Source organism: Penicillium cosmopolitanum (assembly GCF_028827165.1).
Source record: "Penicillium cosmopolitanum strain IBT 29677 chromosome Unknown utg000004l:1.0-4361866.0:1.0-4365735.0, whole genome shotgun sequence".
Classification (NCBI taxonomy): Eukaryota; Fungi; Ascomycota; class Eurotiomycetes; order Eurotiales; family Aspergillaceae; genus Penicillium; species Penicillium cosmopolitanum.
In genome coordinates, this window is record NW_026622674.1 from 221,295 (window position 1) to 244,543 (window position 23,249).

A 23,249-nucleotide genomic window follows, 5' to 3' on the forward strand; every position below is an offset into this window, starting at 1 on the left:
GAACAAAGAACTGAGGGAGAAGGGAGGAGAGATGAAGTGAAGGAAGTAGAAGTAAAAAAGTATACGAGTAGTTTAAAGAGTCAATCTCCGGAGTTAACGAGGAAGCCGCGTCTCGGGTATTTCCCCATTCGGAAATAATGCCAAGCCCCGAAGATTCTGAAGGCAGGCACGCCAAGTGAGCATCTGATAAGGAAGGAAGGAACGAGGGGAGTTCAGATGGCCAATGGGATAAGCTTATTTGGACGTAGATCTTATATCTATATTTATATCTATGTCTACCTTCTTATTTTCATCTCCATTGGATATATGAGTAGTAGTAGATCGAAGTGGGGGGTACCCGAATTGACCGATACGAGCGAGTTTGCCGAATTCCCCGACACTCACCATCTTCATATAATTATCGTAATAGTTATATCGGTGTGAAGTCCGCAAGGTGGATATATTTCAATTTTCCCCCTTATTTCCCTTTTCTCCCTGCCCAACTCTTCTTTCGTACGCAGCAATTGGCATTTTTCGCATTCCACGGCTGCCTGGTGTCAACTCCATCCTGTTAACCCCGACCGTTCGGACTTAGTTACTGGATCGCACCCGCCTAAGCTTTTCCCACCCCCTTCATCGCCCCTCCGACCCAACCCTACTACTAGTACTAGTAGTACTACCCTCAATCAGCTTGAATCATGTCAGAAGTAACTCAATCGCCATCGGGCGGTGGGCGCTTCCTGACCAATGCTCTCGAGGAGCTGGGTCTTATCGCCATGTGGCAGTCGTCGCGCGACGTTAAGTTCCTATGTGCTCAGCGGTTCGTGCGCCTATTCGCCTACGGAGGCTCGACTTTAGTCCTTGCTTCGTATCTGTCTGCCATGGGTATTGCAGATGATAAAATCGGTCTTTTCATGACCCTCACCTTGGTCGGAGATGTCGCTATCAGTTTTTTCCTCACTCTCTTCGCTGACTCCATGGGCCGCAAAGCGGTCCTGGCCCTGGGTTCCGTTATGATGGCCTGCAGTGGTATCGTATTTGCGCTCTTTGGAAATTATTGGATCCTCCTAGCTGCCGCTGTATTCGGAGTAATTAGCCCCAGGTACGTTCCCCTCCTCTTTCCCAATTTTCCCTGCAAACCCTTAACACGTATCTAGTGGCAATGAAATTGGACCCTTCCGTGCCGTGGAAGAATCTACTTTGGCGCATCTTACACCTAAAGAGAACCTCAGCGACGTTTTCGCATGGTACTCCTTGGTCGGCACGGCTGGCACAGCTCTCGGTCAGCTTGTATGTGGCTGGACGATCAGCTCTCTCCAATCCTTGCATGGTTGGGCATTCATCCCGTCATGCCGCATTATATTCTTCGCCTACGCGGGTGTTGGCGCGGTCAAATTGATTCTCACTCTGGCTCTGAGCAGAAAGGTGGAAGCTGAAGAAAAGCAGTCTGAGTCACAGCAGCAGGGTGAGACGCAACCGTTGCTCGCGGACTCCAGTCCTTCGCAAGGACCAGCAGCGCCAAAGTCTAAAAAATCCATATTTGCGTCTCTCGATAAGGATTTGTGGTCGCTCATGATCAGCTTGTTCATCTTGTTCGGACTCGATGCATTCGCATCCGGATTGGCCTCGCTGTAAGTGATATTTCACATCCTCGAATTTTCAAATCACTAATCTCTGTAGATCCTGGATGACATACTTCTTCCGTCGCAAGTTTAGCCTTCCCGAAGGTGAACTTGGTACTATATTTTTCTTCACAAGTATCATTTCCGCGGCGTCCATGCTGGTGGCATCGTCGATTGCCAAGCGTATCGGCAACGTCAAGGTTCGTGATTCACCGAGCTTCAGCGTATCCTTTTTGATAGTTGGCTAATCAATGTGCTAGACGATGGTTTTCACACATCTTCCATCCGCAATTTGCCTGTCACTTATCTCTGTGCCAAACAATCTACCCTTGGCCTTGACATTCCTTGTCCTCAGGGCTTGCTCACAGAGCATGGATGTGGCCCCGCGTTCAGCATTCCTCGCAGCGGCCTTGCCATCTGATAAGCGCACAGCGATTATGGGCGCAGTCAATGTTGTCAAGACAACCACTCAAAGCCTTGGGCCACTTCTGACTGGAATATTGGCCCGCAACAATATGTTCGGTGTCTCTTTTATTATTGCGGGTTGCTTGAAGGTCGTCTACGACCTCGGTATGCTTTTCACTTTTGCTGGCAAGGAGGTCGAAAAGAGGAAGCAAGCTGCGCAAGAAAATGACGAGGAGGGTCAATAAGTTCCTAGTCTATATCCAGGCCTACTCGAGGACAGTGGAGGCCATTGTGTCTATTTTCCCTTCTTTAGATCTACCCTTAAAAGTGACGTCATTACAGTAAATGATATAATCATGTCTCGAGGCAATCAAATTCCATATTAGAGCTCGAAAAACTCATAGATGCTTCCTCAGAGCCCTGTTCCATGCTTTTCGTACGTCTACGCAGCTAATGATTACCGAGAAAGCTGCTCATTTTTCTCCCAAAACTTTTGAAATACAAGTCTAAGTCACTTCCCTACGAGGCACCCTATAAAACCCCATCGCAGGTTGATTTCGAAACTTGTATTTTAAGGAAGCATTTATGAATTTCCCACACATCCTCCTTCTATAATGTAAGTTCTAAGGATATCTATTGTTCGAAATTCCCCCCGAATGGTGCAATGTCATGCTTTGAAGCAGCCCACTGTCTATTTTGGAGTGGCTCCCGCATGTGTGGTGGCAGAGCTGTTTGAGTAAAGATGATAAGTTCTAGAAAAGCCGGCTGGTCCTTCGAGTTCCAAAGTAATGATTGAGCTTTCGTCACTCGTCTCGGATGTTGACTGATGAACGGGCCTGCTTTCGCCAGGAATGCTTCTGAATTAAGTCAGCAATGTTCATCAAAGGAAGTAAACACGATCTGGGAGAGAAAAAAGGGTTCTGGCACTTACCTGATCCTGAAACTGTTTACTTTGCCAAATGTCTGAACAAACTAGTGTTGAAGTAAGTATATGTGTCTTAATAAACCCCATTGTACGGCTTGTCCACTTCGCGCTTGACTGACCTTCTCCACTGCTCCTCCAGGTCCAAAAAATGTATCAATTGCCCACTGCCATAGTATATTCAATCTATATGTATCATAACCTTTGCATTCAATACGGCTTTCCAATCTTCGGACACTCCTTTTGGACTCAGGCGTATTGTGTGCGTGAGAAGAATTTCGGACGGAGCTGAGCCCCTTGAATGCATAGGTAGCCTCCCTCAATAGAATAACGGGATCTGTTTCCCGTATATGAGCTATTTGGACCCAGGACCTAGGCTCGAGAGATGACTGAACAAAGGGAGAAAGGGGTCCACCCATCTCGATGGATGTATACTAGTAAGATATAGGGTAACAAACGGGCCTTCTGACAGAGCAAGACACTAAAGAGATACCCTCAGGGAATTGATATTTATAATGAAGTTGTAATTAGCGAAGTCTGTTTTGATAAATAGATTCATTATCTTGGAGATTAGGCGAACTAGCCCGTAGAACAATTGTTTGGGAATGTTCCTTGAGAAGAAGATTGTGGCGCTATGTCTTGGGACTTCTAAAATCGGAATTTGAAATTTCTCTGCACCACTGGCAGCTGGTAGGAAAATGGTTAGTTGGTTCCATACGGTTCAAAGAGGCCTTGAGAGAGTGGTGAAAGCTACTGTCAAAGACCCAGTTCTTATGAGCCGACAAAGAGAACATTCCCGCGAACCTCTGCATGGTTTCTATTCGAACTTCAGAATTCTCCCTACGATCCAAATTCATGTTTGGGTGAAACATGTTCTACTCTGTTTCCTTTGTTTGATCTTTGCACACGGCAATATTCAGACATCTCCAGAAAGCTCACAAGGGACCCGAAGTCATATTTCCACGGATCAAGACTGACGGATGATTCAGGTGATTATAATGGATATTCCTCAAATTACCTTTGTCATAACAAAGGTTTCCATTCTGGAGTCTGGACTAGTCTCAGACTAAGACCTCTATGTCCAGTGAGGCATCGTGATCTAGCGCATGCATGGTCTATTTCTACCATCCTGAGAGACAACCAGTAATCTTTCGATGTTTTATCCCATTGTTTCTATTTCTCATAGTGCTTTGATAGTTACTTTTGTAACTTGTTGTATAGTTAGTGTTGCCATACTCTTAGATATAGATGATGCCGACTAGTCCTAGTTGGGAACTATGGATTATGTAATCATGCGATTCTCCGCATCTCAGCTTCCCCTCGCGCCTTGGGGCTTCTTCCCTTCTCCCACCTCTTTGCATCTTTTTACACCGCTTCAAATCCATCAACCCACTATCGTATAGCACTATTGGACACAGCAGAATCACCATGGCTTGTGTAGGCCCTGGTGGCCCCCGGCCATGGCGTTCGCGGAATACATTCCTTTCATTCCTCACGCTTTCAGCCTTCTCCACTAGCCTTGGTTTCGCCCTAGCCCAACCCCCCACGCCTCCGCAGATCGCCCTAGCGGATCCACAACATATCACGGCCAGTCATGAGTTTGTAAGCTACCAGACGCTCCATGATTTGTACAAAGGAAGAAAACGCTAACTATATCCAGTCTCTCCGTCATGTCTTCCACAAATCCATGGACCCACGACACGATCGGTTCGATCGACTCGATGTGGGTCCAGACACTCGTCTCCAGCGCATATCCGATGACAGCAACGAGCCAGACCTTGAAATGGAACGCACACCCCTAGTTGCGCTCTCCAATCCGCTCATAATCCAGAGACTTGCAGATCGACGCAAAACGGCGATCGAAAGCCACCGGAAGGCTGCACATTCGGGATCACCCGCGGTCCTATCAGCCGAGGCATGGAATATGGATACATTATCAGGCCCGAATATCACAGACAAAAATACAATCCTGACTTTCGCGCGGATGACGGCCAACGATTATATCGAAGTTCCAGGATCAGAGGAATGGCAGAATGTTCGTGGCAAGTTCAACTACTCATCGAGCTTTGGTTGGAAAGGGGATGCTTTAAGAGGTCACGTATACAGCGACAAAACCAACGATACAGTTGTTATTTCCTTGAAAGGAACCTCGCCGGCTCTTTTTGATGGCTCGGGTACCACTACCAAAGATAAAGAAAATGATAATTTGTTCTTCAGCTGCTGTTGCGGGCAAGGAGGATCAATCCTCTGGCGAGAAGTCTGCGATTGCAAAACCGCCACCTATACAGCCAATTTGACCTGCATTATCGACGCTATGACTGACGAGAATCGATATTACGCTGCTGCAATTGATCTCTACTACAACGTCACCGAGATATACCCCGATTCCAATGTTTGGTTGACTGGTCATTCTTTAGGTGGCGCTATGACCAGCCTCCTTGGCTTGACATTTGGCCTCCCAGTGGTCACATTCGAGGCGGTCCCTGAAGCTTTGCCTGCCGCTCGACTGGGGCTACCCAGTCCGCCTGGATATGATCCCCGACTGCCACAGTCGCGAAAATATACAGGTGCTTTCCATTTCGGCCACACAGCTGATCCCGTATACATGGGCAGTTGCAACGGAATTAATTCCTTCTGTACATGGGGTGGTTATGCATTAGAGACTGCCTGTCACACTGGCCAACTGTGTACCTACGATACGGTAGCAGACAAAGGATGGGGGGTGAGCTTGACTAGGCATAGCATCCTGCCCGTGATTGCCGATGTTCTCGAGGCGTATGGCAGTGTGCCATCTTGTGCAGCGGAAGAGGAGTGTGTTGATTGCTTACTGTGGAAGTTCTTCCGGAGCAACGGCTCCGAAAGTACCACTTCCAGAACAACTTCGACGACCACGAGGATATCTACCACCACAAGTAGAACATCTACTTGCAAGACCCCCGGTTGGTGGGGCTGTCTCGACAAAACAACATCTACAACTATTACCGCGACAACAGCGACTTCATCGCCAACAGCTCCAAGAGCGACAACCGCCACAACGACTTCTACGCAAATGTCTAGCACTTCAAGTTCAACTCCGTCCAGCTCATACTGCGAAACCCCCGGACTCTTCTGGGGGTGCTGGGACGAGCCGACTTCGACACCACCTATCACGTCTATGTCGTCTACTGCCCCAACAGAAACGCTCATCACCCCGGTTCCCACCCAACCCCCTGGCATTCCGATTTCCGCCCCATCGAGCTCACTCTGTCAGACACCTGGCATTTTCTGGGATGTTGGGATGAACCAACCCCTACCACCTCAGTCACATCCACATCCGCTGCATCCCCGAGCTCGGTTCCCTCAAAGCCGGAGTGTAAGATTCCTGGAATTTTCTGGGGATGCTGGGATTAAACTTCAGATTCAACACACGCTGCATCAGAGCTCATTCGGAACATATGCTTTTAGAAGTTCGAGGCTCCAGCCCACTCCCTGGTATATTGCAAAACCAGCGTCAACGAAATAATGACCAGCACGACGCAAATTTGCGATTCCTACTTTCGGCTCTGCTATCACCTGTATTTATGGGCACCATTCGCATGGAATGATTTGGGGTTTTCAAGGCTAGATTTGGGATGGCATACACTTTTGGAATCATGTTTTGTTTCTTTCACCTTTTTTCGGGATAATGATTATTGACAGTATCAGACTCTGAGACTTGGAGTTCTTCCGGGAAGCATATAATTTGAACCAGCTCCAATTCGGCTCGAGATGACTTAAAATTCTAGATACCCTTGACGGGAGATACTCTCACTAGTTACGGGATACACAGACTTGAACTAAATTAGAATTGGATTGCGAGGAGGTAAATTCAATGATCCGACATATTAGTACTACTCATTGCAGTGTCACCTGTTCCTTTTCTCAAATACAACCAATTGCGTAGGCACACATGAGAAACGATCTCTTTTGATCTCAATTGCCCCTTTCTCCGCACTGAGAATGAAATGGCGATTCACAGAAACAAGGAAAAGCTTCACGATAATATTTGCAAAGTTCTTGCCGAGACATTTCCTTGGACCCATTCCGTACCCAAGCCAGCTGTAGCGCGCCTGTCCTGTGGTAATCTTTAACCATCTTTCTGGTCGGAACTTGTGTCCCGTACCACCCCAGATGGGTGATGTTTTGTTGAGTCTTATGGTGTCGATAAGGATACTTGTCCCGGATGGAATCAGATATCCATCGATTCGCTTTTCGATTGCCGTGGCTTCAGCGAAAGTAAACCCTATTACCAAATCTTGTCAATCTGGGAGGTCCTCATCGCGAAATGTATCCATTGACGTACAAATTGGAGGGTTAGTTCGTAAGATCTCGAGGTACATCTTGTGGAGAAAGGTATCTTCACGTCGGGCATAGTTATCTGTTTCATCTTCCAAATTTGATACGCCTTGCACTTCTTCATGCAGCTTCTTTCCCGCCGTTGGACATTTGCCAGTGTTGATTAGAGCGTACGCGAACTGGGCTGATGTCACGTCTATGTTGGTAAAAAGGATTTCATCGAGGGACTGAAGATACTGTTTCGTCAAGTTAGTGCAATGCTAAACCCCAAGATGATGAATTTATATTCTGCATACCATATCCAACGTCAATTCTCCCGTTTCGACAATAGTGAACATACGTGACGCACGGCATGAGGTATTGTTCTGCTTAAGTTAAAAAATAATCAATAGCACCAAGGGTCTTGTACAACTGACTGCTCTAGCTGTAGTGACAATTTCCATATTAAATTTCTTCCATCCTTCTTCATACTCAGCAAATACCCTATTTGCTGCCGTCGGAAGCAGATGGTAGTATGGTATGTTCTCCCACGTGCCGAAGAATGTGTGCTGCGTAACGTGGTCATGTAGCTTATTAAGTTCCCATAAAGCATCGAAGCGCTGATATTGTTAGCAATACAGAATAGAAAATAATGTTTGAGTGTTCCTGTACTTACCTCGTCAGTCAGCATGGTTCCGTATAAGCACATAGCAATCATTCGAAATGGCAATTGCCTGCAAATAGCCACACTATCTGCGACAAATTTTGCTTCCTCAATCTGTTGTGATGCAGAATTTGTCGGTACTGTTTCTGCCCAGGCATCTAGAACGATGTTGAAATCTTGGATCATCGATGCAGCCTCTGTTGCCGAAAAGAACCTTTCCAGATGGTAGCGCGTCTGATGCCATCGCTGGCCACTTTGAACTCCGACACATTGCCCCAGACTCCTATCAAAGTAGGATCCAATGCTTTGAACCTGCTGTTTGGTATGAACTTGAAAGCCATAATTTAGTCACCATCTCGAAAATTGGAAATTTCATGCGCCGCAAGACTCACGCTTTCCGTCATCTTTGAAAAAGTCGCGCATTTGAGCCGGGGTATGCAGAACTAGTTCGAGCTTTGATTTATTTCGAACAAGATATGGCTCTTCACCACACATATCGCTCCCCGACTGAGATAACTCCTTTCTGTAATTAATTAGCTATGGTCTTTGATTCTGCAGTGAGGCTTTGTTACCCATGCGTAAACCGCGTATAGCGAGTCTCACCAGGTAACACCTTCATTTCTCTTCCATCAAAATGAGAAAAATAAAACGACTTAGGTCTTCGTTTGAATATTATTGGCGAAGATAGGAGGATTACAAAGCAACCGAGAGTCAAATGCCAGGCAGAAGCAAAAAGTATAGACTTAATGATAAATACTGTCACAGACGGGTCATCAAGCCCAATCTCATGTTCATCCTTCATGTTGTATGAAGCGTGTGGAGTGTGAAAGTTGCGCGGAGGAATTTCCAAAACGATTCGATTAGCGAAAGGAGTACTGCCAATATAATATCGCGATGGAAGGAATTTAAGTCAGATTATAATACAGAGAGGGGCTATATGTTTCAATCTAATATTTGCTTGGCGGCTATCCCGTCCTGGATCCAAGGTTTTTAATTTCTGTACCCGAACGGCATGGCCGAAGGAAAGAATGATAAATCTTCTACGGATGACATTGCAAGCCTGAAACCACCAGACATGGATGCTTATTCCCCATTTAGGTGAGATATACCGCCAAAATGGGCATAGACACTCCACAATTAACTTTCGGCCGGGAACTTTTGTAGATCAAGGTTGACCACGCTGACTGTGAATCCGACCTCGGCGCAAGAGGGATTTGTGCCAAGAGCCTCGTGCTCAGCTCTCGGGATGATATCTTTCTAATATTGGCCAACTGGAAAACCTTCGGCCGTTCGGGTTGTTTACGCTCCCGGTATAATACGATATGCAGACGAGAGAGCAGGTATAAAAGGGTGGGCTGAGATGATCTCACTCAACCACCGGCAAGATAATCGTCCGTATCTAAATCAAGGCACACATTTTGTTCAAAAATGGATTCGAACTCTAACCCTGTTCGTGAACTCGAGCTCCTTCGTGATTTGATTGTGTCCTCCGTTGATATCGTCAAGGCGACCATCACTGAGCATCAGGACCCACAGCTTACCCTTGATGCAATTGAGGAGCATCCAATTTTTCAGCGAGAAAACCAGGCTGTCTCCTATGCATTGAAGACTATTGGATCTGCAGGGCAGATGCTGCGTGCTCTTTGTGATCCGCATATCTACCTCAACGACTTCACATACGGATACCATGACCAGACCTCTCTTCTCGTCGCCTGCCAGGCAGACATACCAAGCCATCTTGAAAATGGCCCTCTTGAGATAGGCGAACTGGCCAATCTGACGAATCTGAACGGTGGGGTCTTAGCACGTTTTCTTCGGAATTTGTGTAATTCACACATCTTTCGGGAGATTGAAGCGAACAAATTCGCGAACAATAGCCTTTCCGTCAGATACAAGTCTGAAACTTGGAAAGCCATCGTCGGACACTGGTAAGAAAACGTTTTCGGTACCCCAATTCTGGCAATGTCGCTGACTTCTACCATAGTGTTGATGGCGGCCGTCCAGCCTCATGCAAGGTCTGGGATGCTATGAGTGACCCCGAATACAAAGATTCCACAGAACCAACTAAGTCACCATTCAATATTGCCTACAATACATCGCTTGACTACTTTGCGTACACGAAAACTGTGCGGCCCGAGATGGCCGAGCGGACTCAAAGGGCCATGGGCGGCAAGGCCTTTAATCTAGAGGAATTCCTGAGTCGTAAGTATCAAACGACGCGATGATGATATGAGAGTGCTCAATGACATCTATTAGTCTATCCGTGGGCCGAACAGAAAAACGCGCATATCGTGGATGTGGGTGGCGCCATTGGGGCGGCCACCCTACCTATCCTGCGTGCTTTTCCAGGTCTAAGTTTGACCGTACAGGACCAACCCGAATCTCAGCCGCTTTTTGAGAAGGTAATTTGTAATTCAAAACATTTGCAATATCTGCGTCACCATTGCTGATTATCTTAGCATCTCACGGAACGTTTTTCGGATGTCGTTGGTGTATCAAATACACGTTTTGTCTCCCTGGACTTCTTCAAAGAGTGTCCAGTCCATGGAGCTGAGATTTATTTCTTGAGGCATGTCATCCATGACTGGCCCGATACCGAAGCCATTCGAATTCTCAAGACGTGTGCTTCTGCCATGATTCAAGGAAGTAAGCTTCTGATCTGCGAGCACATGGTATGTCCAACGTATCACACTGCCGGAGACAAAGAGTCGGGAGCAAATAGCCAGGCGGCCCCTGAGCCACTCCTAGCAAACTGGGGCAATGCACCTACTAGCCGTCTAGACCTTCAGGTTTACACGTTCCTCAATGCCAAGCAGCGCACCCGGGTTGAGTATGAGCTTCTCGCCAAACAGGCGGGGCTGGAGCTCGTACAAGTGTGGCGCAATCTCGGCGACCTCTCGATCGTTGAGTGTCAATTGCGGAGAGAATAGTGATGATTCTGGAGTAGTTAGTTGTTACACCGGAATTTGGAAATAAACCGGATGCCGAGACCATTGATTCCAATGTCGTGTAGTGATTCTAATATTATAACCTTTACGGCTCGGAGAATCGGATACCGGCACAATGTGTAAAATGTGTTCATAGCTATCTACCATGTGAGCCAACGGCAATTATTTGATTTTCAATCATCATTGAAACTGAATAAGGTAGCGGAGAAACATCCAGAAACGGCAAGTCAACGGGTGATGTCTGGCCAAGCTGACAGGCGCCCCAAACAGCCCTATCAGACTAGTTCATACTAATTTCTAGTTAGCAAGAAGTACCTTCTCTTGTAGCTGCAATTTAAAATATAACAGAAGAGATACAATGTGATTCTGCGGCTAAGATCAAGCCGTAAACGTGGACTTCTCTCTCATGCCAAGAGAGTACGCCAACAAGAGCGCCAACAAGAGCTTGTGAATAGCTTCAAACCGGTCAGCACGCCTTACAAATACTCTAGCGGTGAGGATTGAAGCATAATCAAGTAGCTTTCCTAGGCCGGATTACTGATTATTTTGTGTTACCTTGGTCTATGTCATTTCCCCGAATACTGAGTTGCTATTGTCAGAGCGGCGTACCCGAACCCACCTCGTGGCAATCGCTTGGCCAGACATCCAATTATGCCTAGATGATTATTGCATGCCAGTAATCGAAGGGTGCGAGAACGGGGCTAGCGAGATCCTCTATTTCCATCTTGCTGAGTTCGGCTATTCCGATGGGCATTATTTCCCGAGCGATGCAGTAGATTGGTCTCGGGGCATTCAACGAAAGCTGGAAGAAAATATTTCCCAAACGATTGCGTATATAATCAAGATAATTCCCTCGTCATTTGAGGAAAAGTTACTCAATTCGATCTTTTCAGTTTGATACTGCCGACATTCATTTTTCTTCCGAGCCCGTCATGACGGATCTCCTTTTTCCCACCTTCGAAGCTCGACTAAAATGCCAGAGAAAGCCTCAGTACGCAGCCTTTCTAACGGATCTTGTTCGTGCTGCTTCTGACGGAATTGAAGCATTATGCACATTCCGTGCAATTCTATATGACAGCCCAAGTGAGCCTAAAGATGGATCATTCCTGGCATTCGATGCCCATGTTGGCGATACTGGCTGTCATCTACGAGCCGGCATGCTCTTTGAAGCATATGCTCTACACAGGGAAATTTCAAAACATCGTCTGACCGGCAAAGCCTTGCCACCGATTTGGATAGATGAGACAATTCGCCGTCTTGAAACAACTCGCACAAAAGCCCAACATATTTGTCTCGCGTTGACCCGAGATGGGGCACGGCCGCAGACACTGGGATTTGGCGGCAAAGATCTTGTCATTGCGAAGGGGCTTAAAGCACTTGAATGGGAGGAGGTTGCTCTTTCGAAAGGTCCATTCTGTCTCTATGAGAATAACCAGAAATCCCTGCAGCGTGAATTTGAATGCCTGTCCTTTGCAGATAGCACCGCAATGTCGTTAGTGTCTTCAGATATTAGTCGACCAACCACACCTTCGTCTGACGAATCTGAATTTGGTTCTCCTTTTAAAACAGAATGGGACTTGTATGACAATAGGGTCTTGGTGCGGTTGGTTATTTACTGCTTCATTCTATCAAAGTACAAGACCTTCTCAAGCATGAACAATACCGTCGCAGCTCGCCTCTGTCCAGAAGCCGCCGCTGAGCAAGGCTACGCCTTGATGAAAGATTTTTGGGATTTCAAACATCCCGAATACAAAAAGGCACGACTAGACAGGATCGGACAGGAACTTCGCGTGCTACAAGTGTGGATATCCGATCTGAGCTGCGCATGGTTACACTCCATCGCGATGCGATGCGACCTGAAAGAAATGGGAAAGTAAGCTTATTTTTTCTAGACCCTTCTTCTACTTGAGCAACTGCGCCCTTCATATTTGATTTTGAACCTGACTTCCGATACTACAGTCTTATAGCCGAGACGGCCCGAAAGTCAAGCACAGGGCTTATGGTCGCACCTTGCTACCCAGGCTATCTCCTCCTCCGCAGAGAGTGGGCTCATGGCGAGAATCAAATCCTTCTCGTCGACCGCTATTTCTGCTCGTTGGGGTGGCATTTCAATATCTTCGTTGCTCATATGGGAATACAGCGGGACGGACAACAGTTCAATGCAGACCTACAGTGCCCAATCGAATGGTACATCCAGCCTATTACGCTTGACAAGTTGGCTTCATCTGAGTGGAGCTCGCGACCTCTCCCGGTCGCCGTGGGGAATAGTATATCGGGGGGGGGTTCGATCAATATAGGGCGCGTCTCTTGTCAAAAGAGCGAGCAGGATACCATACATACGAAGCTGATGAGTGCGACGAGAACAATCAGCATCTTCGTGATTTCAAAGAAGCGGATCATGACCGGCTTGCGCTTGCATTTTTTGGATCTCATAAATGTTATCCTTTTCAGATAGAGCCTGCCGATGAAATGGAGTATGTGGGATTGTATATGGATATTCTTTGTCCGGGGATGCGGGGACAGTGGGAGAAAGTTGCAAATGAACTGGGGAGACGAGGTGGTGGAAAAGAGAACCAGGATATCTTTGGTTGGCAGCATGTTTTCATCGAAGCCCCAAAGAAAGTGGTCGGTAAATTGAAAGAGTGGATGGCAGCTGGGAACTTGCTACCTTTATCTGTTTAGATGGGATGCTGGACATGGCGAATTCGGAGTTTCAATACACTTGCAAGGCTTCTTCCAGCTATCACAGTAAACATTCTGCCTGACAGAAGGAAGTTTCAGTAACTTGAAAGCAGTGATCATTCCAATATAACAGAGCAGCTATTTGAAAACAATCAATCCTACAACACTCGATCGATGATGAGGACAAATTTTAGAAAAATGGCACACACAACGATCCAGTCAAAAGACGCACTAGATATGCACAGAACCACCGATCGAACGAGGAGGCCAAGAGAAAGCCAAGATACCAAGAGAAACAAGCAAGTTACTTGTCTCGACCCGCTCGCGGCAGGCGTTTTCGTGGCGTTTCTTGGAAATTCGCTGCCCCGCCAGGAAAGAATGCCAGTATAGACTTATCTGCAGGTGGGTACTATTTATTTCATGGGCAAGGCAAGTATTGGTATACAATCATTTTAATCCTTGGAGTAGATCTGGACTGGTACTCATGGTTATTTTCTACTAGGTACTAGTCGGTACGCTACTCGAATCTGAAACTTGCAGGAACCATATGAAGCGAAAATAGAATGCGGGTATAATTATTATAGACTAGTATTTTGCCCACCACGAGAGCGGGATTCGGGATGCAACATAAACACATCAACTAGACAGCAAAAGGCATACGCGAATGCAAATGCGAGATCATAGCGAGCGTGAGATCTTCATGATTGTAAAACGTCTAGCCTTCTGGGACCTCGGGGAAACACAACATTTCCGCAAATCGGATTTGATTTGATCAAGATGGTATATATACTGTCCCAGATTTTGATAGCTTAGAAGACCATACCCTTGACCTGGGGAACCTTCTTAAGATCGATGTTGCGGATCATCATGGTCCAGGCGATCGCCAGAGCCATGATACCCACACCAGTAGCAAGAAGACGGACCTCGGAGTAGGCGTAAGCTGCCTGGATGGCAGTGCGGGTAGCGTTTCCGACGGGGTATTCAAGTTGAGTGTTAATGTCGTCGTAGATCATGTCGATGTTGGACTGAGCCTCCGCGGGAAGGTAGTTGCTAAGGGCCTTGTAGAAAGTATTGGTCCAGATAGCGGTACAAATAGTGTAACCAGCGGAGCCACCGATGGTACCGACGACGTTAAGAAGGGCCAGAGCGGTCGCAAAGTGCTGGTGGTCAACAGCAGCCAGGATGGCCAGCTGTTCAACGATAATGAAGACAGCACCACCCATGGAGATGAAGATTTGGCACATAACCTGGTAGCCGACGCGCATGCCGGGCTTTCGGAAGTAGATCATCAGACCCTGGGCGAAGATATACAGAGGAACGGCGATGTAGAGCAGCCACTTGTAGCGGCCGGTCTTGCGAATGGACCATCCGACAAGCAGAAGGAGTACACCCGACACAACGTCGAAAGTGTTGGAGATGTATCCAGCTTCGGCAATGGTGAGATCGTAGACGACCTGCAGGAAGTTTTGGAAGAAGTTGTTCCAGCAGTAGTAGGAAAGCTGATAAGTGGCATCCAGGAGACAGGCACCCAGCACAGTGCGATCGGTCAGAAGACGCCATTGGAACAGTGGAGTAGGCGCGATGAGAGCCTCGTAGATACCGAAGAAAAACAGCATAGAGAAACCAACGACCAGCATAGCGATAATATAACCAGTACTCCACCCATCGGGGGCCTCGGTGGCAATATCGAAGGGGACCTCGAACAGAACCAGACCAGCGGTGAAAATGAAACAACCGATGACTATTAGAAAATATATGTTAGTTTCAAGTTGCCGATTGTCTTGTTACACAGCTTGATAGACTCACTATCGAATTCCAAGGCCCAGTACTTGATGCTCTGGAAGATGGTACGTCCACTGGGCTCCTTGATACGGTGACCCTGCTTCTCGGCTTTGCGGAGAGTGGACTTCAGGACAAAGTACAGAGGGGCGGCGACAATGGGGAAGATGATCGCCCAGCAACCGAAGCCCCAGCGCCAGCTGACTTCATAGTAAAAGCGATCAGCCACCTTAGGACCAGCAAAGGCGGTGATGATATAGGGAGAGGAGGTAAAGGCATAAGCCAGTCCTCGATTCTTCAGTTTGGTCATATCGGCAGTCTAGAAGTGGGCACAAGATGATTAGATGCGAGAAAGGGGTTTCGGGAAGCAAGGACAAACTCACGATCACGTCAATGGAATACTCCATACCACCGAAGCCAATGTAGTAGAATACCATGGCGGCACAGTAGATAGGGAAGCTGTCACACGAGGCCATGAGAATAAGACCAATGGTGGCGAAGATGGTCATAACGAGGAAACCTTCGGCACGGCCCCAAGTATCCATCATCCGTCCGACGGGCAAGTAGGTGGCGGCAGCGGCGGCGTCGGCAAGAGCAGTGGGAACACCAGACAGAGAGTGCTCCTGAAATGACGAGGAGACATAAGTGCTCAAGCTATTGTAGACACTGGACTGGAAGGCGTTGACGAAGTACAGGAACCAAATACTGTGGGAAGGTAATGAAAATTAGTTATTGTTATTCAACGACTCCGGAGACGTTGGAGTCTCGCTTTGCAGTGGGTCCAAGGATTTAAGCATCAGCATCGGAACGAAACTTACTTCATGAAAACGAAGATCAGGGTACCCTTCGACCAGGTGAGGGTGATGGCTTCGGCATCACGAACACCATGCTGGGCGGCGGCATTGGGCATGTCCGAGTCCGACTCGGGTTCACTCTGATTATAGACAGGCGGCACCTTTTCGGCATCGGTATCAGACTTGCCCTCGGTAGTGCTCTGGACGACAGCCGATTGATCAAGGGAGCTCTGCTCGACCGAGGAGCTGGCGGCCTCATCACCACGAAAGTGACGGAAGACGGCGCGGCCTCTTTTAACCAAAGGGCGAATTCCCATGGTGAATAACAGTGGGAGGAAAGAATTGAAGTGGAGGATAGACGAAGTCAAACCAAAGAGCAAAATAGAAAGAAATGAGGGAAATCCTTTCCCTTATAGAACAACGGTCCCGAGATCGGCAATAGTCGGCAGCGGGAAAACATCCACGACACGCGGACCAAGACGACCACAACGACTAAGACAAGGGGGGCCCAGTGGCTACAAGTGAAAATCTTTTTCCCAGAAAGAAGCAAAGTGGATCAGCAACTGGACAGTGCCAGGAATCCACCAAAAAGAGGGCAGGTCAATAAAAACGGGGCCCAAGCGATGGAACGATCTAATCAGATGCCGGGGCCATCTTATCTGGCGCGCACTAACTCGTCTAGTGAAAGCGCCATCCACAACAAGCATCGGATTTGTCCGCCTCAAGCTTCGCTTGGCTGCTTGGCTTTTTCGGAAATGAATTGTGGATACCATGCGGGCTTTTTTTTGTTTTGGTGCTGTGTCCTGCTGTATCCTGGTTTGCTGGGGCTTTCGTTTTCTTCTTTTCCCTTCGGTTCTCGCGCATGCGGTGGTTAACCCGGTCTCCACTCTCTGTAGAAAGAAATAAGAAAGGAATACGGACCAAAGAGAGGACCAAACTGGGTCGGTTTATCTGATCCGGTCAGTGTAACCGATCAGCCCAGATCGTGTGGTCTGGCGTGGAGTGGTGGGAAGTCAAATTCAGTGCGGCCATCACAGTCATCACAGCCCTAAAAAAAGCCCAGTCGATCTGTTACCTAACAGATCCACCGTGACAAGTGCCGCTGCTCTTCTGGAAAGAATTCCATGCATGACATCTAGACCACATCAACTGATCAGCAGAGGGGAAGAAAAAAAAACATGATCAAAAAACAAGGAATAAGTGTCTTGCGTGGCGGTCAATCAGCCCACGAACGGGGTAGTATACGAAGTGGAAACGAAACCCCGATTAACGGAGGATGTAGGGTGCCACACTCCACTGTTCGCGTGTCGGGGCCGACAGTAATGCATGGATCGAAACAGCATATACATAGAAACCATATCACAGCGACAGCTCGACTCTACTCGCACTCTGTGACTGCGACAACCACGGCGAAACACGGGTGGATCAAATTAACTCGACCAAGGACGCTGTAACGGAACTAGCCATATACACGTCGGGGGCGAAGAATCAAACATTCGAGCATTCATTATTGACATGACTGAACAGAAACAGACCGGTTGACCTCTATGGAATAAAATGCAATCGCTCAAAGGGTATAGTAACTCGCCATTTCCTCCTGGAACCAGTTGTATGAATAATACAGTTGATCCGCCATTTGCGGATCGATCATAGGCATGCCGCCGCTACCGTCGACCAGCAAGACATCGTCCAGAACGGGGGCCAAAGGCACCGGTGGCCCTGGGGGCGGCGCTAACGGAACTGCCGCTTGGTTCATCAAAACCGGTGGGTATGCCTGCGGTGGTGGTGGTGGTGGTGGTGGCGGCAGTGGCTTTTGTTCTAGTTGTTGCTCCAACTGCTGCTGCTGTTGTTGCTGCTGCTGCTGATAGGCCATCTGGCTAAAAATCATCGTGCTCTGGTGTCGGAATGTCTCCGCCAGGCGGTCCACACCCGCTCGCCGTTTTCCGAACTCCTCCAGTAGAACCACCACAGCTTGGATCCCGCGACGCATCATCTGCTCGTCCGGATGCCAAGGCGCGGGCTGGGATTCGCGGAGCGAGCGCGCGTTCTGTTCGAGACACCAAAGGATCGTAATCCCGGCAAAGTAGACTTGGCTCAGCGTGAGCCAGATCCACTTGAGCTTCCCCACCGAGTAACTGTCCCAATAAGATCGGATCACTTGAATGCTGGAATCGCCGCAGCTGACAATGCTGGTCAGATCCGGTGTCGGGTTGCGAGCACTCGGGCGATACATCAAGAGAAGTGTGGTATAATACAAATAGTCATAATACGAAGTAGAGTAGAGTAAAGCAGAAGGGTAGACCGGCGCTGACATGCGCCAGTCGTCGACCTCCCGGCGGAATTGGCCTAACGTCGTTGCCACTTCCTGTGGCGATGGTCGTGGCAAGTTGCTGTATACTATAAATCCCGATCATTAGCATGGAACTTCCCATTCGGAATAGGGGAGTGGGTGCACTTACGGTATCGATAGATGCGCGAGAAAATCCGGCGGAGGCGTATCACTTGCACCGGGATTGTCATGGCGCTTGTCCCTGGGGCTTCCATCCCATCGTCGTTCAGTTCCCTTGGGAGGCTCACGCTAATATCTTCATCAGCAATCCCCAGCGGTCGGCCCAGAGTGCTCGCGATGAGACGGTCCAGATTGTACAAGCTCCAGAACGCCCGTTTGGCCATTTCCTCCTCCATCATACTCGAGTGGGCCCGATCCTTATGCAGACCCATACTGATGGAGAGACGCATGGTGGCGCCCAGGACGTGCCAGATACTCGGACCGGAGGTCGCGAACATGGTGTAGAGCGCGATACCCAGCAGCGCCCGAACTGCGGGTAAATCTTCATTCTGCAAGGCCAATGGCAATGTTTCTTGACTGGCATTATAGAATTCTGCGGCTCTGGTCGCATCTGCCGACCCGATCAATAGCGAAATGGCGATAATGACATGATATGCGTTGTGCACCTCGGGCGACGGCACCCCTCCGGTATAGATGTGTCGCAGCTGGGCCATGAACTCGGGGCGGGACATGAACGGGTACTGATAACCCATGCTCTCGAAATATTGGTCGGCTAGTCGTTCTGCTTCCTCCAGTGATGACAGGCGCAATACCCGCGGTGCCGAGGCCGGTCGGGCGACGGATGGACGGCGATGCTCGAGCTGGTCGCGAAAGATCTCGCCCACATTGGGTAATTCCGCGCCGACCCCGGTCGAGGTTTCAGAGCCCGCGGGGGCGGTTGTCACAGAAGAACCTCGACTGCCGTTCGGACTGGACATGGAGGATGTCCGCGGACGATTCCCCCCGGTCGCAATCATGGCGGGTACTTGATACCACCAATCCGGGTCACCTTCGCCATCGACGGGGGTTCCTGTGACCAGGTCGGCGACCGAGATACCTGACTTGCGGTGCACGACTTCCTCCAGCCATTGGACTCTCTTTTGTAGGTTTTCGAGCTGATCGCGGGGGACGGAGGCACTGGCGACTTGCGGACCTGGTGGGGGGATGGTACAACGAACGCCGGCGCGAGTACAAGCGGAGCAATTGGGGTAGCGAAAATCGCACTTCTTCTTTCGTTTGCGACAAAAGTCACATGCTGTTGAGACTCGTTTGCTGCGGGCGGCAGCGGCGGCGGAAGCAGAAGCAGAGTGAAGATTTGAGTGAGAAAGATCTGGGGTGGAGGTGGAAGTGGAAGAATCGGGGTGCGACCAGGCTGGGGTTGGCCCAGTGGAGATGGACTCCAAGCGGAACTTTCCCAGCTGGTCGCGAAAATCCTTGTTATCGGGATTGTTCATGCTGGCGGGTCGAACCGTCCATCTCAGCCGCAGAATTGTGGCGTTACTGCAGGTGGAGGGGGAGAATGTGAGGGAGAGTTGGGGTTGGAAGTGAAGGCGAAGGTGAAGGCGAAGGCGGGGACTGCACGGGGAAGGTGGACTTCGCTTAGCTTGACTCTTCTTCACTTCACTCCATCTTCATCTACTACACTCTCTACTCTACTCAACACATTCACCTATACAACATACCATTGAAGACTCATTAATCTACTTGCACGAAGTACCTCAACTCACCTACTTGATACTCACATCAGACAGTCTCCAAATCCGCATCGAATCACCCCAACTCCACCCATGAAACACCTGCTGCACGCTCTCCAATTGCCCGCTGTGATTCGAGCTTGATATCTCCGGGTCCTTACGAGTCCTTAATCTGCCAAGGTTACAATCGACATCGGAACATCCTCTCAGATCGTCTCCATCAGCCGATCATCGTCTCGCTTGCTGTACTCAGGCACATCCTGCGAGTCTAATGACCCCCGGATTCTGCAAGTGACGCCACAGGGTCCGTCGCCAAGATGGTTCCTCCTCCACCAATCCAGCCTGGTGGATCGATCGTCACCGAGGAATGCCACAATCGGCCAGCGATGCCCTCGTATCCGTCCCTCGCTTTCAGGGACGATCGCAAGTTTGTTATTTTGGGATACGATGCATATCAAAGGTAGTATCTCACATTCTATACCTGCCCTCCGTCTCCGTCTATAAGTTAAGACACTTGGCCTCGACAATCTTGAACTATCTACTCCATACCTACTCCATACCACCAATTGACATCCCTTCAAGTTTCTTACTATCAATTCTCACTCCCTATCTTCTCGTACTCTCACTTCACCATGACTTCTACCGTCAAGGCTGCAGCTCTCTCCCTCCTGCTGGCTGCCGCCGCTAATGCCGGTCCCCTTGAGGCCCGCGCCAGTGGTGTCCAAGGCTTCGACATCTCCGGCTATCAAGGCGATGTAGACTTTGCCGGTGCCTATGGAGCCGGTGCCCGCTTCGTCATGATCAAGGTGAGCTTAGCTGCTTTAAAGCCCCCCCTCTCATCCAGTGAACAGCCCCATATTAACCCGCTTACTAGGCCACTGAGGGCACCAGCTACATTGATAAGTCCTTCTCCAGCCACTACGAGGGGGGCAACCTCTGCCGGTCTCATCCGAGGTGGTTACCACTTTGCGCAACCCGCCTCCAGCTCCGGAGCCAGCCAGGCCGAGTACTTCCTCGCCCACGGTGGCGGCTGGTCCAATGATGGCAAGACCCTCCCGGGAATGCTGGACCTGGAGTACAACCCATCCGGCTCGACCTGCTACGGCCTCAGTGCGTCCGACATGGCTGCCTGGGTCAAGGACTTCGGCGAGACCTACAACAGCAAGACTGGCCGCTACCCCATGATCTACACCACCGCCGACTGGTGGAAGACTTGCACCGGTAACAACGGTGACTTTGGTGCCGACTACCCTCTGGTTCTGGCGCAATACGCCAGCTCAATTAGCACGCTCCCCAATGGTTGGTCGACCCAGAGCTTCTGGCAAAACACTGATTCGTACAAGTATGGTGGTGACTCGGATCTGTGGAATGGCAGTGAGGATAACCTCAAGAAGTTCGCCAAGGGTTCATAGAGTAGCAGTGATAGCCAGTGAGATAGTGTATAGAATGATATATTTTTACTTTTGACTACCGGACAATTTCATATGTCTTCACATACTGTAGAGAATGAGAATACTGTAGTTGTACTCAGGCTCGTAGTAGTGGTTCTCGTGGTTCTAGTAGGACTGCATTGATAGTAGACCTCATGCCCGCCTCATTGGTTGCCCCTCACTGATAAATACCGCCTGCACGCTGCACCCAACTTCGTCGCACCATCACCTCTCCTTCTCCATGGAAGACCTCAATAATAACTTGAACTCCGATTCTTCTCCAGCCGCAGGGCTCCCACTAGCCTTCCATGGCACCGTGATTCACTCACGCAGCCTGACAGAGCTGGAAGTCCTCGAAAACTGCTTCATCGTTGTCGATAAAGCGGGCAAGATCCAGACCTTACAAGCCAACGTTCAACCTGAACAGATCAACACGATCCTTTCAGATCACGGCTATGCCCCAGATGTCTTCCCAATCAAACGCCTCCAACGCGGCCAATTCCTCTGCCCAGGCTTCATCGACACCCACAACCACGCACCACAATGGGCCCAACGCGGTCTCGGAATCCGCGGTGAGTCCCTACTAGACTGGCTCAACAAAGTGACCTTCGCGCACGAATCGAAATTCCAAGACCCCGAATACGCAAAACAAATGTACAGCTCTTGCGTAACCGGATTCCTCCAACAAGGCATAACAACAGCCTCATACTACGGCTCCCACCACGGCCCCGCAACCCAAATCTTAGCAGATATCTGCTTCGCAAAGGGTCAACGCGCCCTGATCGGAAAATGTAACATGAACCGCAACGCGCCAGACTGGTACCGCGACTCAACAGTCGAAGACTCACTCCTCGAAACACACGCTTTAATCAAACACATTACAACCCTGGACCCAGAATCGCATCTCATCAAACCAATTCTCACCCCGCGCTTCGCGATCTCCTGTACCCCCGACCTCCTACAGGGTCTCGGCGACATAGCAAAGGAGCACCCAACTCTACCAATCCAAACGCATTTCAACGAAGCAACGCAAGAAATCCAATACACGCAGCAACTCTTCCCACAATTCCGCACCGAGGCAGATCTCTACCGGAAATACGGCTTACTGAACGAGCGAAGCATTCTAGCCCACTGCATCTTCCTGGAAGAAGAGGAGATAAAAACACTACAAGAGCTTGACTGTGGTGTAGCCCACTGCCCGATATCTAACACAACGATGCAAGAATTCATGGTGGCGCCGATACGGGAGTATCTGCGTCGCGACATCAAGGTCGGTCTTGGGACTGATAGTGGAGGTGGGTATTCATCTTCCATGCTGGACGCGATGAAACAGGCCTTTATCGTGTCGAATGCGAGAACGATGTTGACCAAGGGGGCGGATGAGCCTTTATCGCTTGCTGAGGGCTTCTATCTGGCTACCCTTGGTGGGGCGAGGGTTTGTGGGTTGGAGGCGAGGGTGGGCAATTTTGTTGTTGGGAAGGAGTTTGATGCGTTGGAGATTCATTCGGGTGAGTTGTTGGATATGCCCGGGGTTATGAGTCCGGTTGAGGAGGAGGATTCTATTTTGGCGGTTTTTGAGAAGTTTCTTATGACTGGTGATGATCGGAATATTGTCAAGGTTTTTGTGAGGGGGAGATCTGTCAAGGTCTGAACTTGAAGTATACACGAATGCATAATATCATATACTAGTATTTAGCTATGAGCATTG

General features: G+C 49.1%; 9 protein-coding genes across 9 annotated transcripts; 6 read left to right on the plus strand and 3 right to left on the minus strand.

The window, feature by feature from the left end:
• Positions 1-677: 677 nt before the first annotated feature.
• Positions 678-2,251, plus strand: N7509_001510 (putative MFS transporter; the record flags this gene model as incomplete). The annotated part of the gene is made up of 4 exons (XM_056626147.1): positions 678-1,081; positions 1,137-1,610; positions 1,660-1,801; positions 1,862-2,251. The coding sequence occupies 4 exons, from the start codon at positions 678-680 to the stop codon at positions 2,249-2,251; spliced, it is 1,410 nt and encodes a 469-aa protein (XP_056491942.1).
• Positions 2,252-4,356: 2,105 nt separating this feature from the next.
• Positions 4,357-6,318, plus strand: N7509_001511 (lipase family protein; the record flags this gene model as incomplete). Its single annotated transcript, XM_056626148.1, has 3 exons — positions 4,357-4,530; positions 4,589-6,173; positions 6,230-6,318. The coding sequence occupies 3 exons, from the start codon at positions 4,357-4,359 to the stop codon at positions 6,316-6,318; spliced, it is 1,848 nt and encodes a 615-aa protein (XP_056491943.1).
• A 494-nt stretch (positions 6,319-6,812) lies between these two features.
• N7509_001512 (uncharacterized protein) lies at positions 6,813-8,687 on the minus strand (the record flags this gene model as incomplete). The annotated part of the gene is made up of 7 exons (XM_056626149.1): positions 6,813-7,189; positions 7,250-7,478; positions 7,539-7,607; positions 7,659-7,841; positions 7,898-8,214; positions 8,278-8,408; positions 8,653-8,687. The coding sequence occupies 7 exons, from the start codon at positions 8,685-8,687 to the stop codon at positions 6,813-6,815; spliced, it is 1,341 nt and encodes a 446-aa protein (XP_056491944.1).
• A 626-nt stretch (positions 8,688-9,313) lies between these two features.
• N7509_001513 (uncharacterized protein) lies at positions 9,314-10,815 on the plus strand (the record flags this gene model as incomplete). Its single annotated transcript, XM_056626150.1, has 4 exons — positions 9,314-9,813; positions 9,870-10,087; positions 10,142-10,287; positions 10,345-10,815. 4 exons carry the CDS (start codon positions 9,314-9,316, stop codon positions 10,813-10,815), a joined length of 1,335 nt encoding a protein of 444 aa, XP_056491945.1.
• Positions 10,816-11,765: 950 nt separating this feature from the next.
• On the plus strand, positions 11,766-13,598 carry N7509_001514 (uncharacterized protein; the record flags this gene model as incomplete). The annotated part of the gene is made up of 4 exons (XM_056626151.1): positions 11,766-12,706; positions 12,793-13,100; positions 13,151-13,462; positions 13,516-13,598. The coding sequence occupies 4 exons, from the start codon at positions 11,766-11,768 to the stop codon at positions 13,596-13,598; spliced, it is 1,644 nt and encodes a 547-aa protein (XP_056491946.1).
• A 726-nt stretch (positions 13,599-14,324) lies between these two features.
• N7509_001515 (uncharacterized protein) lies at positions 14,325-16,405 on the minus strand (the record flags this gene model as incomplete). Its single annotated transcript, XM_056626152.1, has 4 exons — positions 14,325-15,256; positions 15,322-15,613; positions 15,678-15,999; positions 16,113-16,405. 4 exons carry the CDS (start codon positions 16,403-16,405, stop codon positions 14,325-14,327), a joined length of 1,839 nt encoding a protein of 612 aa, XP_056491947.1.
• A 1,250-nt stretch (positions 16,406-17,655) lies between these two features.
• Positions 17,656-19,871, minus strand: N7509_001516 (putative C6 transcription factor; the record flags this gene model as incomplete). Its single annotated transcript, XM_056626153.1, has 2 exons — positions 17,656-18,485; positions 18,548-19,871. 2 exons carry the CDS (start codon positions 19,869-19,871, stop codon positions 17,656-17,658), a joined length of 2,154 nt encoding a protein of 717 aa, XP_056491948.1.
• An 872-nt stretch (positions 19,872-20,743) lies between these two features.
• N7509_001517 (uncharacterized protein) lies at positions 20,744-21,523 on the plus strand (the record flags this gene model as incomplete). Its single annotated transcript, XM_056626154.1, has 1 exon — positions 20,744-21,523. One exon carries the CDS (start codon positions 20,744-20,746, stop codon positions 21,521-21,523), a length of 780 nt encoding a protein of 259 aa, XP_056491949.1.
• Positions 21,524-21,782: 259 nt separating this feature from the next.
• On the plus strand, positions 21,783-23,192 carry N7509_001518 (putative guanine deaminase; the record flags this gene model as incomplete). The annotated part of the gene is made up of 1 exon (XM_056626155.1): positions 21,783-23,192. One exon carries the CDS (start codon positions 21,783-21,785, stop codon positions 23,190-23,192), a length of 1,410 nt encoding a protein of 469 aa, XP_056491950.1.
• Positions 23,193-23,249: the final 57 nt, after the last annotated feature.